Source organism: Stegostoma tigrinum, chromosome 45, assembly GCF_030684315.1.
Source record: "Stegostoma tigrinum isolate sSteTig4 chromosome 45, sSteTig4.hap1, whole genome shotgun sequence".
Lineage (NCBI taxonomy): Eukaryota > Metazoa > Chordata > Chondrichthyes > Orectolobiformes > Stegostomatidae > Stegostoma > Stegostoma tigrinum.
Window position 1 is genome coordinate 7891309 of NC_081398.1, and position 20034 is coordinate 7911342.

Here is a 20034-nt window from a genome sequence, read left to right on the forward strand (position 1 = left end):
ATTCAGTTTAACATGCTCAACAGGACAAACAACAGTGGGGAGAAAGTGTTGTAGTGATAATGTCACCGAACTAAGAGCCCAAAAGGCTCACTTTGAAATCTCTGGGTATATGTGCTCAAATCTGACAAGCAACTAATGCAATTTAAATTCAGTTAACAAATCTGACATTGAAGCTAGCCTCAGTCCTGGTGACCATGACAATATTCATTGATTTGTTTTTGTAACAAACTGTCTGGTTCATTTAATGCAATTTACAGAAGGAAATCTGTCATCTTGACTTGGTCTGGCCTACATGTGACTCCGGACCTAGACAATATGGCTAACTCTTAGCTGCTCCATGAAATTGACAAGCAAGTCATTCAGTTCAAGGCCAATTAAAGTTGGGCATGCTGACCTTCCCAGCAGTATCCATACCCCAGGAAAGAATAAAGAAAACAATATATTGGCCTGGGTGGGCATGCCACACATTTTCAACAATATGATGCCAGACCTTAAAGAGTGAAATAACAAGTACTGCTTGCAAAGATATAGTTCATATTCCCTTTAGTTTTGAAGGATGATGGGTTATCTGACAAAACTGTTAACATGGTTCAAGATCTAACAGCCCAGAGATGTGTCCTAATATGCCTGACTATTAAAAGTATCTTTTCCAATGAAAGCTTCCTGTAGAGTAGGAAAAAAACAATTATCACAAAAAGTGAAAACCACAATGGGGTTATCACAATTTTTAAATAAGAACTCGGCCACTGAAGACTGCTCCTTCAAATCTGGGAAATCTGATCCTCTCACTCCCAAAAGCTTATTGTGGTTTGGGATCCATCACAATTTTCCACATGATGTTTGACAGATTTTATTAGGCAAGGGAATTGAGGGATATGGAATAAAGGCAAGAACTGAATGACAGATCAGCCACAATCTCACCGAGTGGCAGAACAGACTTCAGGAACTGAAAGGCTTACTCATGTTCCTGCATTCCTGTGCTGTTTCTCTGAATACTTCCTTTCCACACCATGACCTTTCCTTCTCTCCCCCAGGGCCCTCACTATCCACTCAATTTCAAAACTCTAAGATACTGTGAGATGGCTTTCTTTACAAATTAAGCTTTGTGAAAGATAAATTGTTGCCAAAATAGAGTGCTCACAAGTGAGCATGTATGAATTATCCCTTTGCAAATTAATATGACATTTAAATTTGGGAGTGTACTACAAAGTCCAACAAGAGGCCAAGCCCCTCTACATTCTGCAACTCAAAACCAGACCCTGAGTACAATGTGCCAGCACTCTCCTGGTGCCTTTTCACCTCTTCCTGACAAATGCTGACCACCCCTCCCATGCCTCTCTTGCATATCCTGTGACTCAGCTGAAATCAGCATGTCACAAAAATGAAGACCGCTCTGAGTATGGAACGGGGCAGTGGTCAATCCACTGAAGCCCTTGTAAATGGGCAGCCAATTCACTATTGCTGTCGCAGACCAAGACTCAAATTTCAACTATGCTGTGTGCGAGAAGCAGATCACAATCATGCTGTCGTATCTTTCCAAGATGCAAAACACCCATGGACCAGCTGTGTAAATGTAGTATCTGCAGGAGTAGGTCAGAAGCTAGGAATTCTGCAGCAAGTAACTCCTCCCCCTCCCCCAGCCCCACCCCCCGGATTCCCCAAGGCGTGTTGACCATCCAGAAGGCACAAGTCAGGAGCGTGATTGAATACTTCCCACTTGCCTGGATGGATGCAGCTCCAACAACACTCAGCTAGCTTGATGCTATCCAGGACAAAGCAGCCCCCACTTGATTGCTACCACATCCAACCACTTGAACATTCAAACGTAGAGAAACTCAACAAGACTGGCAGAATCCACAGAGAAGGAAACAGAGTTCACATTTTAAGTTCTTTGGTTGACCACCTAACCCAAAGTCATTTTCCTGTATGAAAGAAGTGTCATACTCGACTTAAAACTGATAGCAGTATTTGTATCTCTATCCACCTACTGCCGAACCTGCTGAGTTTTTCTGGCATTCTGGGTATCTGCTTCAGATTTCCAGCATCCACAGTATTTTGCTTTTGTATAGAGACATACAGCATGGAAACAGACCTTTCAGTCCAACCAGTCCATGCCGACCATGTTCCCAAACTAAACTAGTTCCACTTGCCTGTGTTTGGCCCAAAATTTTCCTATTTGTGAACTTATCCAAATGTCTTTTAAACATTATAATTGTACCTGCATCCACCACTTTCTCTGGCAGTTCATTCCACACACGGACCACTCTCCATGAAAAAAAATTTGCCCCTCATGTCCTTTCTCTGCTGACCACAGTTTCAGCAGGGTGTACCACCTACAAGATACACTGCAGGAATGTACTAAGACTCCTTCAACCTTCCTGACCCAAGGCCTTCTCTTAGAAAGACAAGGGCAGCAGACCAATAGAAACAGGACCACCTGCAAGTTCCCTTTCAAGCAACATACCAGCCTGATTTGAAAATATATTATCACCCCTTCACTGTTGCCAGGTCAAAATCCTGGAATGTCCTTCTTGACAGCACTGTGAGTGTCTACATCACATAGACTACAGTAGTTGAAGCAGACGGTTCACCACCATTTCCTCAAGGGCTAATTAGGATGGACATTAAATGCTGCCCAGCCAGTGATGCTCACAGACTGGGAACAAAAAAAAATGCTCCACATCAGCACTCTAAAACAACCAAGCTTTAATTTAGATTGCAAGATCTACTCTTTGGAAACCTTTCATCAATGTCCTGCCACCTGTTCCTAAAGTTTTGCTCTCAAGGTGGGGAATTGAAACTGAGTGTCAATAGGTGGGGAGGAACTCTGGTTCTTTGCCTGACTGTGATGTCCTTCCATTTAGAAACAGTGTGAGGAAGCCTGCACTCTCCCAGGAATCTTTACTCTTCCAAAAACCAATGTCAACTACAGAGAATGGGAAACAAAGGACGTAAGTTGGTTTTCTGTTCATAGTTATACCGATAAGCATATAAATGAAATAGTATCTGGCTAATCACCGAACTGAGGTCATCAACTGTAGTCCAAAAATTCTGACTGGCCTGGTATTCTGACCTACTGGAGCAGGAAAAAGAATTTGAAATGGATTAATACTAGAAATAATCAAATTAAGTTGTTAGAACAGGACAGCTATGCGTCACCCCTAAAACTGACCCTAATTCTAGGTTGGAAATGAAAGAGGAATGTTGGCATCTACTGTGGTTAGGATGAATGTCTTGGCAATTAACATTTGTTGACAGCATGATGTACACCTATAGGGAGTATTGCATTTCCCATATCAGTCATACTGGATACTGGAAGTTGCTCGATCAAGAGTTCTCTTCAACCCATTTAACATTGTACCTATGCATCTGGTTTTCGCTACACCCACTGCGGTAAACAGAAAGGACATTTAAGAATTGGACATATAGTGTTTCATTGTTGGTTTTCAGTCAAGCCGAAGTGATTAAATTAAAGATCTGATGCAAAATGAGCTTTGCCTGTCTCATCTTAGTTCACAATAGTTATGGATACAAAGCTGTCTCTATTCTGAGTACAGTTGAGTCCAGCTGTTTTAAATCTAGCTGAATAACAGTTGAACATTATAGATTTTAAACCAATAGGAGAATCTCCCTTATATAGACTTAGAGAGGCTTAAATGGTATTGAAAGCATTTGCAATTGCAAGGATCAGAAAATATGTTTAAAATGTAATAGTTTCCATTAATGTTACTGTAATGAGGGTCTTCTTGATGAGACCAGTTATTTTCAGCAACATAGCAACTTGCACTTATGTAACAGCTTTCTACAGTACGTTTCTGCAGCTATCAGTGAGACATCAGGATGGTGTATTGCCTCTTTAGTGCCTGGGTCAAGGATGTCTCAGCAAGGGTATAGAATATTCTGAAAGGGGAGAGTGACCAGTAGGAGGTCATTATCCAAATTGGTACCAACCACGTAGCTTTTGAAAGGGATGAGGTTCTGCAGAGAGAATATCGGAAACCAGGCAGGAGGTTTAAAAAAAAGCCCCTCAAGGGTAGTAATATCTGGACTACTAACAGTGCCATATGCTAATGACAATAGGAATGGAAGGATAGAGCAGATGAATGCATGGGTGAGGAGTTGGTGCAGGAGGCAATCATTCACATTTTTGGACCATTGGGATATCTTCAGGGTTATAAATGATCTGTATAAGAGGCATGTGTTCAATCTAAATTGGATTGGGACTAATATCCTTGTGGGGAGATATTGTGCTGCTTGGGAAGCTTTAAACCAGCAAGGGGGTTGGTGGGAACCAAAGTGATGGTGATAAAGAGAAAAGGCTGAGCTGTGTACAGTAGATAAGGGAAACAAGTCAAATAGTCAAGGCAAATGAGAGCTTGGCAGAGAATGAGGTAAGACAGCCAAATTAAACTACATTAGGCCTGACAGGTAAGGCAGATTAACTCAGGGCATTTTTGTGAACATAGGACTGGGATTCCATAGTTGTTACAGATATGTGGCTTAAGGATGGACAGGGCTGGTAGCTTAATGTTCCACAATATAGAAGCTATGAGAAGGATAGAAGGGGAGTCAAGTGAGGAGGGGGAGTGGCAACTTTGGTTATGGATAACTTATGGCTGTACTTAAGAAGGGTATTCCTGGGAACATGTCTAGTCATTTTTTTTTCTATTCATTTGTGGGATGTGGGCACCCAGGCTGGCCAGCATTTCTTACCCATCACTAGTCACCCTTGAGAAGGTGGTGGTGAGCTGCCTTCCTGAACTGCAGCAGTACTCCTGCTGTGGGTTGACCCACAATGCTATTAGGGAGGGAATTCCAGGATCTTGACCTAGCGACAGTGAAGGAACAGCAATATATTTCCAAGTCAAGATGGTGAGTGGCCTGGAGTGGAACCTGGAGGTGATGGTGTTCCCATATATCTGCTGCCTTTGTTCTTCTAGATGGAAGTGGTCAAGGGTTTCGAAGATGCTGTCTGAGGATCTTTGGTGAATTTCTGCAGAGCATCTTGTAGATAGTACACAAGGCTACTACTAAGAGTCGGTGGTGGAGGGAGTGGATGCTTGAGGATGTAGTGCCAATCAAGTGGGCTTGCATAAGTGTCAAGCTTCTTGAGTGTTGTTGGGGCTGCAAATGGGGAATATTCCATCACACTCCTGACTTGTGCCTTGTAGATGGTGGGACAGGCTTTCAGGAGTGAATTACTCACCACAGCATTCCTAGCTTCTGGCCTGCTCTTGTAGCCACTGTGTTAATGTGGTGAGTCCAGCTGAGTTTCTGGTCAATGATAACATCCAGGATGTTGATAGTCAGGGATTCAGTGATGGTAATACCATTAAATGTCAAGGAACGGTGGTTAGACTGTCTTTTATTGGTGATGGTCATAGCCTGGCACTTGAATGGTGAGAATATCACTTGCCACCTGTCAGCCCAAGCCTGGATATTGTCCTGATCTTGTTGCATTTGAACATGGACTGCTTCAGTATCTAAGGAGTCATGAACAGTGCTGAACATTGTGCAATCATCAGCGAACATCCCCACTTCTGACCTTAACAATGGAGGGAAGGTCATTGATGAAGTAGCTGAAGATGGTTGGGCCTAGGACACTACCCTGAGGAACTCCTGCAAAGATATCCTGGAGCTAAGATGATTGAGCTCCAACAACTACGACCATCTTCCTCTGTGTCAGGTATGACTCCAACTATCGGAGAGTTTGCCCCTGATACCCATTGATTCCAGTTTTGTTAGGTCTCCTTGATGCCACACTTGGTCAAATGCAGATTTGATATCAAGGGCTGTCACTCTCATGTCACCTCTGGAATTCACCTCTTTTTGTCCATGTTTGAACCAAAGCTGTAATGAGATCAAGAGCTGAGTGGCCCTGGCGGAACCCAAACTGGGGGTCACTGAGCAGGTTATTTCTCAGCAGGTGCTGCTTGATAGCACTGTTGATGACACCTTCCATCACTTTACTTTTATCCAGAGTGGACTGAAGGGATGGTAGTTGGCCGGGTTGGACTCGTCCTGCCTTTTGTGTACTGGACATACTTGGGTAATTTTTCACATTGTCGGGTAATACCACTGTTGTAATTGTACTGGAACGGCTTGGTTAGGGGAGTACAGGTTCTGGAGCACAAGTCTTTAGTACTATTGTCGGAATGTTGTCAGTGCCCAAAGCCCTTGCAGTATCCAGTGTCTCCAACTATTTCTTGATATCACGTGGAGAGAATCGAATTGGCTAAGGACTGGTACCTGTAATGCTGGGGGCCACTGGAGCAGGTTGAGATGGATCATCCACTCAGCACTTCTGGCTAAAGATTGCTGCGGATGCTTCAGCCTTATCTTTTGCACTGATGTGCTGGGCTCTTCCACTTCTTAGAAGAGCTTGTATAAGGACTACAAAATTCATACATGTACAGCATGCAATTTGCAAGTCAAAATGCACATCAGTCCTTATTGCAAGGAGCTTGGAGTGCTGGATCAAGGAAACCTTGCTTCAGAGTTTTGGTTATACAACACCTTGATTGATTTGTGCTATGTTGGCACCCACGTTTAAGGAAAGATATATCTACATTGGAGCTAATGCCCCAAAAGTTCATTCAGATTGGTTCTGGGATGTCCTGTGATGAGAAGTAAATTGGGCTTTTACAGTGTGGAATTTGAAAAAATGAGAAGTGATCTCCGAGAAACAGAAAATTCACTGACAGGTTGTTTCCACCGTTCAGGGAATTTAGAATGCAGAAGCATGGTCTCTCAGGAAAAGGGGAACAATTGTTAAAGACTGAGATGAGGAGGAATTTTGTCATGCAGAGAGTTGTTAACCTTCAGATACTGTGCCCCAGAGGATTGTAAATGCTTTATCGTTGAACATATTTAATTGACAGATTTTTGGTTTCCCAGTGAATCAAGAAAATGTGGCATCAGCATGATTGTCTTGAATGGCAGAGCAAGGTGGACGAGGACCGAATGGTCTTCTGCTACTCTAATTGCATATGTTCTTACCACCATATTAGAGCAAATGAGCAAAAGCTTAGCCAAAGGGGTAGGTTTTAGTGAGATTCTTAAAGTAGGAGAGAGAGAGAGAGTGACTAAAATTAGGGAATGCTCAAAGGGCCAGAATCAGGGGAGCACAGAGATCCAGGAGGGCTGGAGGAGATTACAGAGATTGAGAGGGGTGATGTTATGCAGGCATTTGAAAACATTAATAAGAGTTTTAAGACTGAGGCACTGTTTTGAGTGGGAGCCCAGTGCAGAAAGCACAGGGAGTGAGAGGTGAACAGGAGTAAGGATACAGGTAATGGAGCGTTGGACACTGTCAGGTTCATGAAGACTCTGGAAGGTTGTCCAGGCGTGATTTGGAATATTCAACTCCAGGTGACGAAGGCACGGCTGATGGTTTCAGCAGCAGTAGAGTTAAATGTTATTACAGAAATGGAAGTGAGTGGTCTGAGTGATGGCCTGAATAATGTGGTTGGAAGCTCACCTCAGGGTCACATGTGACCCAGCCTGTTGTGAATGATGGATTCAGTCTCCAGGTAACATAGTTCATAGCAAGGATTTCTGGTTGAGCAGCAGCGCGAGCGGGAGCTTGGAGCAGGGGCCTGTCGGGAAGCTGGTGAGTCACTGTTTTTGAATCTTTAAAAAGCTTACCTCGTGAATAGGCGGAGGTACGCTGAGCAGGAGCCGACACAGGACTGGTGAGTGAGTGAGGTAATATATTTGTGTGGTTGCGTTACCCGAAACACTACTCGGGTAGTGTCTCCCACCCATCCTCTTCCTCTAACCAAAAAAAAAGGTTCTGTATGTAAGGTAACAAGTTTATTTTTTATTCTTTATTTTTTAAGTCTTGGGAATTCAGAATAAGGGGAATGGAGGTCAGGGCAGTTGAATGTTCCTCCTGCAGAATGTGGGACGTAAGGGTCACCACTAGTGTTCCTGCTGACTACATCTGCGGGAAGTGCACCCAACTCCAGCTCCTTGAAAACCGCGTTAGGGAACTGGAGCTGGAGCTGGATGAACTTCGGATCATTCGGGAGGCAGAGGGGGTTATTGAGAGGAGTTACAGGGAGGTAGTCACTCCTCAGGTACAGGAAAAAGGCAGATGGGTTACGGTCAGGGGACGGAAAGGGAACCGGCAGGCAGTGCAGGGATCCCCTGTGGCCATTCCCCTCAACAATAAGTATACCGTTTTGGATAGTGTTGGGGGGGGACGACTTACCAGGGAAAAGCAGTGGGGCACAGGTCTCTGGCACAGAGTCTGTCCCTGCTGCTCAGAAGGGAAGGGGGAAGAGGAGCAGAGCATTAGTCATTGGGGACTCCATAGTTAGGGGGACAGATAGGAGGTTCTGTGGGGACGAGAGAGACTCACGGTTGGTGTGTTGCCTCCCAGGTGCCAGGGTGCGTGATGTCTCTGATCGTGTTTTTGGGATCCTTAAGGGGGAGGGGGAGCAGCCCCAAGTCGTGGTCCACATTGGCACCAATGACAGAGGTAGGAAGAGAGATGGGGATTTAAGGCAGAAATTCGGGGAGCTAGGATGGAAGCTGAGAGCTAGGACGAACAGAGTTGTTCGCTCTGGTTTGGTGCCCGTGCCACGTGCGAGTGAGGCGAGGAATAGGGAGAGAGAGGAGTTGAACACGTGGCTACAGGGATGGTGCAGGAGGGAGGGTTTTGGATTCTTGGATAATTGGGGCTCTTTCTGGGGTAGGTGGGACCTCTACAAACAAGATGGTCTTCACCCGAACCAGAGGGGTACCGACATCCTGGGGGGGAAATTTGCTAAGGCTATTCGGGTGGGTTTAAACTAATTCAACAGGGGGATGGGAACCAAAATTGTAGTTCAAGTATAGAAAAGGTTGAGAGTAGGGTGGTCCGAAATAAAGTTTCAGGGACGCAAGATGGCACCGGCAAGCAAGAAGTTGGTTTGAAGTGTGTCTACTTCAACGCCAGGAGCGTCCAGAATAAGGTGGGTGAAGCTGCAGCGTGGGTTAGTACCTGGGACTTCGATGTTGTGGCCATTTCGGGGATATGGGTAGAGCAGGGACAGGAATGGTTGTTGCAGGTTCCGGGATTTAGATGTTTCAGTAAGAACAGAGAAGATGGTAAAAGAGGGGGAGGTGTGGCATTGTTGGTCAAGGACAGTATTACAGTTGCAGAAAGGATGTTTGGGGACTTGTCAACTGAGGTAGTATGGGCTGAGGTTAGAAACAGGAAAGGAGAGGTCACCCTGTTAGGAGTTTTCTGTAGGCCTCCGAATAGTTCCAGAGATGTAGAGGAAAGGATAGCAAAGATGATTCTTGATAGGTGTGAGAGAGACAGGGTAGTTGTCATGGGGGACTTCAACTTTCCAAATATTGACTGGGAACACTATAGTTCGAGTACTACAGATGGGTCAGTTTTTGTTCCAGTGTGTGCAGGAGGGCTTCCTGACACAGTATGTAGATAGGCCAACAAGGGGCGAAGCCACATTAGATTTGATACTGGGTAATGAGCCTGGCCAGGTGGTAGATTTGGAAGTAGGTGAGCACTTTGGTGATAGCGATCACAATTCTGTTATGTTTACTTTAGTAATGGAAAGGGATAGGTGTATACCACTGGGCAAGAGTTATAGCTGGGGGAAAGGCAATTACGATGAGATTAGGCAAGATTTAGGGAGCATAGGATGGGGAAGGAAACTGCAGGGGATGGGCACATTAGAAATGTGGAGCTTATTCAAGGAAAAGCTCCTGTGTGTCCTAGATAAGTACGTACCTGTCAGGCAGGGAGGAAGCTGTAGAGTGCGGGAGCCGTGGTTTACAAAGGAGGTGGAATCTCTGGTCAAGAGGAAGAAGAAGGCTTATGTTAGGATGAGATGTGAAGGCTCAGTTAGGGTGCTTGAGGGCTACGAGGTAGCCAGGAAAGATCTAAAGAGAGAGCTGAGAAGAGCCAGGAGGAGACATCAGAAGTTGTTGGCGGATAGGATCAGGGTAAACCCTAAGGCTTTCTATAGGTATTTAAGGAATAAAAGAATGACGAAAGTAAGATTAGGCCCAATCAAGGATAGTAGTGGTAAGTTGTGTGTGGAGTCAGATGAGATAGGGGAAGCGCTAAATGAATATTTTTCAACAGTATTCACTCTAGAAAACGACAATGTTGTCGAGGAGAATACTGAGATACAGGCTACTAGACTAGGTGAGATTGAGGTTCACAAGGAAGAGTTATTAGAAATCCTACAGAGGGTGAAGATAGATAACAACCCTGGGCCGGATGGGATTTATCCTAGAATCCTCTGGGAAGCCAGGGAAGAGATTGCCGAGCCTTTGACATTGATCTTTAACTCGTCATTGTCTACAGGAATAGTGCCAGACGACTGGAGGATAACAAATGTGGTTCCCCTATTCAAGAAGGGGAGGAGAGAAAACCCTGGTAATTATAGACCAGTGAGCCTTACCTCAGTTGTTGGTAAGGTGTTGGAAAAGGTTATAAGGGATAGGATTTATAATCATCTGGAAAATAATAAGTTGATTAGGGATAGTCAGCATGGTTTTGTGAAGGGAAGGTTGTGCCTCACAAACCTTGTTGAGTTCTTTGAGAAGGTGACCAAACAGGTAGACGAGAGTAAACCGGTTGATGTGGCGTATATGGATTTCAGCAAGGCGTTCGATAAGGTTCCCCACAATAGGCTATTGTACAAAATGCGGAGGAATGGAATTATGGGAGATATAGCAGTTTGGATCGGAAATTGGCTTGCTGAAAGAAGACAGAGGGTGGTAGTTGATGGGAAATGTTCATCCTGGAGACCAGTTACTAGTGGTGTACCGCAAGGGTCGGTGTTGGGTCCACTGCTGTTTGTCATTTTTATAAATGACCTGGATGAGGGCGTAGAAGGATGGGTTAGTAAATTTGCAGATGACACTAAGGTCGGTGGAGTTGTGGATAGTGACGAAGGATGCTGTAGGTTGCAGAGAGACATAGATAAGCTGCAGAGCTGGGCTGAGAGGTGGCAAATGGAGTTTAATGCAGACAAGTGTGAGGTGATGCACTTTTGTAGGAATAACCGGAAGGCAAAGTACTGGGCTAATGGTAAGATTCTTAGTAGTGTAGATGAGCAGAGAGATCTCGGTGTCCATGTACACAGATCCTTTGAAAGTTGCCACCCAGGTTGACAGGGCTGTTAAGAAGGCATACAGTGTTTTAGCTTTTATTAATAGAGGGATCGAGTTCCAGAACCAAGAGGTTATGGTGAAGCTGTACAAAACTCTGGTGCAGCCGCACTTGGAGTATTGTGTACAGTTCTGGTCACCGCATTATAAGAAGGATAGAACATTACAGCACAGTACAGGCCCTTCGGCCCTCGATGTTGTGCCGACCTGTCATACCGATCTCAAGCCCATCTAACCTACACTATTCCATGTATATCCATATGCTTATCCAATGACGACTTAAATGTACCTAAAGTTGGCGAATCTACTACCGTTGCAGGCAAAGCATTCCATTCCCTTACTACTCTCTGAGTAAAGAAACTACCTCTGACATCTGTCCTCTATCTTTCACCCCTCAATTTAAAGCTATGCCCCCTCGTGCTCGCCGTCACCATCCTAGGAAAAAGGCTCTCCCTGTCCACCCTATCTAACCCTCTGCTTATTTTATATGTTTCAATTAAGTCACCTCTCAACCTTCTTCTCTCTAATGAAAACAGCCTCAAGTCCCTCAGCCTTTCCTCGTAAGACCTTCCCTCCATACCAGGCAACATCCTAGTAAATCTCCTCTGCACCCTTTCCAGAGCTTCCACATCCTTCTTATAATGCGGTGACCAGAACTGTACACAATACTCCAATTGCAGCCGCACCAGAGTTTTGTACAGCTTTACCATAACCTCTTGATTCCGGAACTCGATCCCTCTATTAATAAAAGCTAAAACACTGTATGCCTTCTTAACAGCCCTGTCAACCTGGGTGGCAACTTTCAAGGATCTGTGTACGTGGACACCGAGATCTCTCTGCTCATCTACACTACTAAGAATCTTACCATTAGCCCAGTACTTTGCCTTCCAGTTATTCCTACCAAAGTGCATCACCTCACACTTGTCTGCATTAAACTCCATTTGCCACCTCTCAGCCCAGCTCTGCAGCTTATCTATGTCTCTCTGCAACCTACAGCATCCTTCGTCACTATAAGGATGTGGAAGCTTTGGAAAGGGTGCAGAGGAGATTTACTAGGATGTTGCCTGGTATGGAGGGAAGGTCTTACGAGGAAAGGCTGAGGGACTTGAGGCTGTTTTCATTACAGAGAAGAAGGTTGAGAGGTGACTTAATTGAAACATATAAAATAATCAGAAGGTTAGATAGGGTGGATAGGGAGAGCCTTTTTCCTGAGGTGGTGACGGCGAGCACAAGGGGGCTTTGCTTAAAATTGAGGGGTGAAAGATATAGGATAGATGTCAGAGTAGTTTCTTTACTCAGTAGTAAGGGAATGGAACGCTTTGCCTGCAACGATAGTAGATTCGCCAACTTTAGGTACATTTAAGTTGTCATTGGATAAGCATATGGACATACATGGAATAGTGTAGGTTAGATGGGCTTGAGATCGGTTTGACAGGTTGGCACAACATCGAGGGCCAAAGGGCCTGTACTATGCTGTAATGTTCTATGTTCGATGTTCTCTGATTAAAGATGGTTTTGGTCTTCCCATATCTACTAGGAGGAAATTTCTAGTTGTACAGTACTGGATATTGGATAAGTAGATTGATAGTTGAGCAACAATTGGGAGTCAAGAGAGGTAGTGGTGAGGTAAAACTGGGTGCCATCAGCATACATTGGAAAACTAAATCAGTGCTTTCAGATGAAGTCACTGAGGATCTACATGTAGGTGAGAAATAGATGGGGACCAATGAGGAATCCTTGGGGAAATACCAGAAGGGGAGGTGTAAGAGGAGGATTAGAAATCACTGCAAGTGCTTCTCTGGGCACGATTAAATAGATAAGAATGGAACTGGACAAGGGCAGTCCCACTCAGCTGAACAGTAATAGAGACAATCGAGGTGGATTGTACAATGGTATCAAAGTCTGCCGACAGATTGAGAAGGAAAAGGGGAAGGACAGTTTAACTTTGTCACAAGCCGCTTGGCACTGTACCAAGAGTGAAAACTTAATTAGAGGAACTCAAGCATGGAGTTCCTTGAAACAGGAGAACAGACTTGGAAGGTGACCAGCACCTTCAAGGTCTGTTCAACTGTCCTGTGTTTGAAATTGCATCGGGTTGATAACTTGCTAATTTTTGCCTGACTGATCAGCAGTTCGGAGTCAGACCAGTCACAAAATCAGTAAGGTAGTTTACATGGAATGTGAGAGAAAGTTTTAATACAAGATGGCTGATGTTGGAGGATTCAAATAAATATCACCTTCAAGGTTCTTTCACCAACTTCATGATTTTTATTTATGTCTAGGTCATCAAAATGGGGTCATTACGGGAAAAGTTTTGGAAAAATTGTCCTAATCTGTACCTAGTATCAGTATCTGACACCAGATATCTACCTTGATATTAGATTTGATGCTGTTCCACAATGTAACACCATCACATTGAGTCATTTCAGTATTGCCATTTTAAACCATAGTGAATTCACCAAAGGTATTTCAATGTCTGTTTTAGCTGAATAATATCAGACTTGTAGAAAATGGACATGTGAGCCAAACTGGACTTGGCTATGGATGAAATTCACCATGATTGTACCAAAACTTAAAGGGGTTAAAAAGGATTGCATAAGCTTGGCTTGTACTTCCAATTAACTAGAAGCCTTAAAAATGACAAACACATTTGGTAAGTTTGATGAAGGAAACTGGTGCCTTTGAAATCTACAACAAGCAAGATTATCGTTAAATCAGAACAAGACAATTTAATAGCAAAATCATGTTTTCATATAAAAGATAGTGAAAATGTGGAACGCTGTTTCCTCAAATGATTGTGAATGTTGTGATGATTTAGGAGAAGCAGGGGGACCAATTTTTAAATTTTCAAGGAGCGGATCAATAGGGTTTTGTTAGGGACAGGGATTGCAGGTTAAGTTCAGAATATGGTGATCATTTAACTGAATGGCTGAACAAGTTTGAGGGACTGAATAGCATCGTGCTGTTCTTTTATTGTTCTTCTGTTCATGGGTACAGGATCCCAGTTTGTAGAGTGAGATTATATAGACCTATTAATGTTTAAAGACAAACAGGCTGTAGGACAATCCTAATTCACAAGGGTTTAGGCGCAGAGCCCATAAGTGTCAATGGCAGACTGACGTGAGCAAAATAGTCACTTGGTTGATAAGATTTCCAATTGGACAGCATTTGCCAAACAATCCCAAATCTACAAATTACTTCAACTACCAATTTAAAATTATCAGTCAGGCTCACAATGCAGCTCATTCACACTTGTTAGAAGCAACATTTCTTATGCAAGATAAAGGCACGTGTTCGGCATTGCTACTTTTGAAAATTAAGCAAAAGCAAAAGCATTAAATTAAAGCTCCCTGGTGCATTTTCCAGGGTCACATCTGAACTAGGCTTGCCAATCAACAATTTAAAATGACTTGATTACATTTTTTAAGATTAAGAGAGGGTTCAAATACCAAAGACAAATTGGGAGCTAGGAGGGAGCATTAGGGGAGGTTTTTGGCCAAAAGGAAGAGCGTTATCATGAAGTATTGAATGAGGAACTAGGATCAAGACAACTTCAGGAACTTGAGGGAAGAGGGTATTAAGATATTTTTTGAATGGGATGTGGATATCTTTGTGCAATGGAAATAATTGTTGACCATCTCTAATTGACCTTCAACTGAAAAACTTACTAGTCCATTTGAGACCACATTCAACCACGTCACAATGGGTCTAAAGTCACATTTTGAACAGACTGGGGGAGGTTAGCAGATTTCCTTCCCTTTTTCATTCTGGAGGCAGAGGGGGTAATTGAGAGGAGTTATCGGGAGTTGGTCACTCCTAAGGCTCAGGACGAGGATAGATGGGTTACAGTTAGGGGGAGGAAAGGGGACAGACAGACAGACAGTGCAGAGATCCCCTGTGGGCATTCCCCTCAGCAATAAGTATACCGTTTTGGATACTGCTGGGGGGGATGACCTACCAGAGGAAAGCCATAGTAGTCAGTTCTCTGGCACTGAGCCTGACACTGGCAAAGAAGGGAAGGGGGCAGAATAGAAAAGTACTCATGGTAGGGGACTCGATAGTTAGGGGAATCGACAGGAGATTTTGTGGGCAAGATCGGGATTCCCGGAAGGTATGTTGCCTCCCTGGTGCCAGGGTCCGGGACGTCTCCCATCGGGTGTATAAGGTTCTAAAAGGGGAGGGTGAACAGCCAGAAATCGTGTTACATATTGGCACTAATGATATAGCCAGAAATAGGTTTGAGGATATAAAAAGTGATTTCAGGGAGTTAGGATGGAAGCTGCAGAGCAGGACGAACAGAGTAGTGTTCTCTGGTTTACTACCGGTGCCACGAGATAGCGAGGTGAGGAACAGGGAGCGGGCGCAGCTGAACACGTGGCTACGCAGCTGGTGTAGGAGGGAGGGCTTCAGATATGTTGATAATTGGGATGCCTTCTGGGGAAGGTGGGACCTGTACAAGCAGGACGGGTTGCATCTGAACTGGAAGGGGACCAATGTCCTGGGTGGAAGGTTTGCTCGAGTAGTTCGAGAGGGTTTAAACTAGTATGGCAGGGGGGTGGGAACCTGAGCTGTGTACCAGAGGTGAGTGTTGATGCAGGTGAGGCAGTAGCAAGAGGTAGACCAGCTAGTGGGAAGGATTTTCCTGGGAAGGAACCAAGGGATCGGTTAAAGTGTGTTTGCTTTAATGCAAGGAGTATCAGGAATAAAAGTGATGAACTTAGAGCATGGATCAGTACCTGGTGCTATGATGTTGTGGCCATAACAGAGACATGGGTTTCTCATGGGCAGGAATGGTTGCTGGATGTTCCAGGGTTTAGAACATTTAAAAAGAAAAGGGAGGGGGGAAAAAGAGGAGGGGGTGTAGCACTACTAATCAGAAAGGGTATCACAGCTACAGAAGCTTCCTTTGTCGAGGAAGATCTGCCTACTGAGTCAGTATGGGTGGAAATTAGGAACACCAAGGGAGTAGTCACCTCGTTAGGGGTTTACTACAGGCCCCCCAATAGCAGCAGGGAGATTGAAGAAAGCATAGGTCGACAGATTTTGGAAAAGTGTGCACGCAGTAGGGTTGTTGTAATGGGTGACTTTAACTTTCCTAATATTGATTGGAACCTCCTTTGAGCAGAAGATTTGAATGGAACTGTTTTTGTAAGGTGTGTTCAGGAGGGTTTCCTAACGCAGTACGTTGACAGGCCGACGAGGGGAGAGGCCATTCTAGACTTGGTGCTCGGAAACGAGCCGGGGTAGGTATCAGATCTTGTGGTGGGAGAGCATTTTGGTGATAGTGACCATAACTGCCTCACATTCTACATAGCTATGGAGAAGGAGAGGATTAGGCAGAATGGGAGGATATTTAATTGGGGAAGAGGAAACTATGATGCGATTAGACATGAGTTAGGAAGCATGGACTGGGAGCAGTTGTTCCATGGTAAGGGAACTATAGACATTTGGAGACGGTTTAAGGAACAGTTGTTGGGAGTGATGAGTAAATATGTCCCTCTGATACAGGCAAGAAGGGGTAAGATTAAGGAACCTTGGATGACGAGAGCGGTGGAGCTTCTAGTGAAAAGGAAGAAGGTAGCTTACATAAGGTGGAGGAAGCTAGAGTCAAGTTCAGCTAGAGAGGATTACATGCAGGCAAGGAAGGAGCTCAAAAATGGTCTGAGGAGAGCCAGGAGGGGGCACGAGAAAGGCTTGGCAGAAGGAATCCGGGAAAACACAAAGGCATTTTACACTTAGGTGAGGAATAAGAGAATGGTCAAAGAAAGAGTAGGGCCGATCAGGGATAGCATAGGGAACTTGTGTGTGGAACCTGAGGAGGGAGGGGAAGCCCTAAATGAGTTTTTTGCTTCTGTCATTACGAAAGAAACGAACTTTGTAGTGAATGAAACCTTTGAAGAGCAGGTGTGCATGCTGGAATGGATAGAGATAGACGAAGCTGATGTGCTGAAAATTTTGTCAAACATTAAGATTGACAAGTCGCCAGGCCCGGATCAGATTTGTCCTCGGCTGCTTTGGGAAGCGAGAAATGCAATTGCTTCGCCACTTGCGAAGATCTTTGCATCCTCGCTCTCCACTGGAGTCGTACCTGAGGACTGGAGAGAGGCAAATGTAATTCCTCTCTTCAAGAAAGGAAATAGGGAAATCCCCGGCAATTATAGACCGGTAAGTCTCACGTCTGTCGTCTGCAAGGTGTTAGAAAGGATTCTGAGGGATAAGATTTATGACCATCTGGAAGAGCATGGCTTGATCAAATACAGTCAACACGGCTTTGTGAGGTGTAGGTCATGCCTTACAAACCTTATCGAGTTTTTTGAGGATGTGACTAGAAAGGTTGATGAGGGTCGAGCTGTGGATGTGGTGTATATTGACTTCAGTAAGGCATTTGATAAGGTTCCCCATGGTAGGCTCATTCAGAAGGTCAGGAGGAATGGGATACAGGGGAACTTAGCTGCTTGGATACAGAATTGGCTGGCCGACAGAAGACAGCGAGTGGTAGTAGAAGGAAAATATTCTGCCTGGAAGTCAGTGGTGAGTGGAGTTCCACAGGGCTCTGTCCTTGGGCCTCTACTGTTTGTAATTTTTATTAATGACTTGGACGAGGGAATTGAAGGATGGGTCAGCAAGTTTGCAGACGACACAAAGGTCGGAGGTGTCGTTGACAGTGTAGAGGGCTGTTGTAGGCTGCAGCGGGACATTGACAGGATGCAGAGATGGGCTGAGAGGTGGCAGATGGAGTTCAACCTGGATAATTGCGAGGTGATGCATTTTGGAAGGTCAAATTTGAAAGCTGAGTACAGGATTAAGGATAGGATTCTTGGCAGTGTGGAGGAACAGAGGGATCTTGGTGTGCAGATACATAGATCCCTTAAAATGGCCACCCAAGTGGACAGGGTTGTTAAGAAAGCATATGGTGTTTTGGCTTTCATTAACAGGGGGATTGAGTTTAAGAGTCGTGAGATCTTGTTGCAGCTCTATAAAACTTTGGTTAGACCGCACTTGGAATACTGCGTCCAGTTCTGGGCGCCCTATTATAGGAAAGATGTGGATGCTTTGGAGAGGGTTCAGAGGAGGTTTACCAGGATGCTGCCTGGACTGGAGGGCTTATCTTATGAAGAGAGGTTGACTGAGCTCGGTCTCTTTTCATTGGAGAAAAGGAGGAGGAGAGGGGACCTAATTGAGGTATACAAGATAATGAGAGGCATAGATAGAGTTGATAGCCAGAGACTATTTCCCAGGGCAGAAATGGCTAGCACGAGGGGTCATAGTTTTAAACTGGTTGGTGGAAAGTATCGAGGGGATGTCAGAGGCAGGTTCTTTACGCAGAGAGTTGTGAGAGCATGGAATGCGTTGCCAGCAGCAGTTGTGGAAGCAATGTCATTGGGGTCATTTAAGAGACTGCTGGACATGTATATGGTCACAGAAATTTGAGGGTGCATACATGAGGATCAATGGTCAGCACAACATTGTGGGCTGAAGGGCCTGTTCTGTGCTGTACTGTTCTATGTTCTATGTTCTATGTTCTAAGGGACATTAGTAAACCAGCCAGGTTTGTTTTAATGGCGATCATTGATGGTTTCATGTCACCATCAGAGACTAGTTTCAGTTCCATTTGAATATAAATTCCACCAACTGTATTCGATAGGTTTAATCTGGAATTCCAGGATTACTGAGATAACAAGGTGTAGAGCTGAATGAACACAGCAGGCCAAGCAGCATCAGAAGAGCAGGAAAGCTGACGTTTCAGGCCTAGACACTTCTTCAGAAATGAAGAGGGGAAGGAGGTTCTTAAATAAATAGGGAGAGAGGGGGAGGCGGATAGAAGATAGACAGAGGAGAAGACAGGTGGACAGGAGACAGACCGGTCAAAGAGGCAGGGATGGAGCTAGGAAAGGTGAGTGTAGGCGGGGAGGTAGGGAGGAGATAGGTCAGTCCAGGGCAGACAGGCAGGTCAAGGGGGCAGGATGAGGTTAGTAGGTCGGAGATGGGGGTGGGGCTTGAGGTGGGAGGAGAGGATAGGTGGGAGGAAGGACAGGTTAGGGAGGTGGGGACGAGCTGGGCTGGTTTTGGGATGCGGAGTAGGGGGACGGGATATTCTGAAGCTTATGAAGTCCTCATCGATACCATTGGACTGCAGGGTTCCCAAGCTGAATATGAGTTGCTGTTCCTGCAACCTTCGGGTAGCGTTGTTGTGGGACTGCAGGAGGCCCAGAATGGACATGTCATTTGCGGAATGGTAGGGGGAGTTGAAATGGTTCGCGACTGGGAGGTGCAGTTGTTTAGTGTGAACCGAGCTGAGGTGTTCTCCAAAGCGGTCCCCAAGCCTCCGCTTGGTTTCCCCAATGTAGAGGAGGCCACAACGGGAACAGCCGATGCAGTAGACTACATTAGCATATGTGCAGGTGAACATCATCGCTTGACGTGGAAAGTCTTCTTGGGGCCTGGGATGGGGGTGAGGGGGGAAGTGTAGGGGCAGGTATAGCACTTACGCAGTTGCAGGGAAAAGTGCCAGGTGTGGTGAGGCTGGAGAGGAGTGTGGAGCAGACAAGGGAGTCATGGAGAGAGTGGTCCCTCCGGAATGCAGGTAAGGATGGGGAGGGAAAAATGTCTTTGGCGGGGGGGTTGGATTGCAGATGGCGGAAGGGTCGGAGGATGATGCGTAGGATCCGGAGGTTGGTGGGCTGGTATGTAAGGATGAGGGGGATTCTGTTTTGGTTGTTATTGTGAGGAGGTGGTGTGAGGGATGAGTTGCAGGAAATGCAGGAGACATGGTCGAGGGTTCTCGACCACTGAGGCAGGGGAAGTTGTGCTCCTTGAAAAACGAGGACATTTGAGATGTACGGGAGTGGTATGCTTCATCCTGGGAGCAGATGCGGCAAAGGTGAAGGAATTGGGAAT

General features: G+C 45.1%; 1 protein-coding gene and 1 long non-coding RNA gene across 4 annotated transcripts in view; one reads left to right on the forward strand and one right to left on the reverse strand.

The window, feature by feature from the left end:
• epoa (erythropoietin a) overlaps window positions 1-20034 on the forward strand; it is a 61822-nt gene that overhangs the window by 25297 nt on the left and 16491 nt on the right. For 2 of the 3 annotated variants that reach the window (XM_048524013.2, XM_048524014.2), the window contains exon 3: window positions 2865-2951. The exons of the other annotated variant lie outside the window; for it this stretch is intronic. In XM_048524013.2, coding sequence (XP_048379970.1) covers window positions 2865-2951 — 87 coding nt within the window. The remainder of the gene's footprint in view (window positions 1-2864; window positions 2952-20034) is intronic. 3 annotated transcript variants of the gene reach the window in all.
• Window positions 1-20034, reverse strand: part of LOC125448612 (uncharacterized) — a 72209-nt gene that overhangs the window by 19111 nt on the left and 33064 nt on the right. The window lies entirely within an intron of this gene.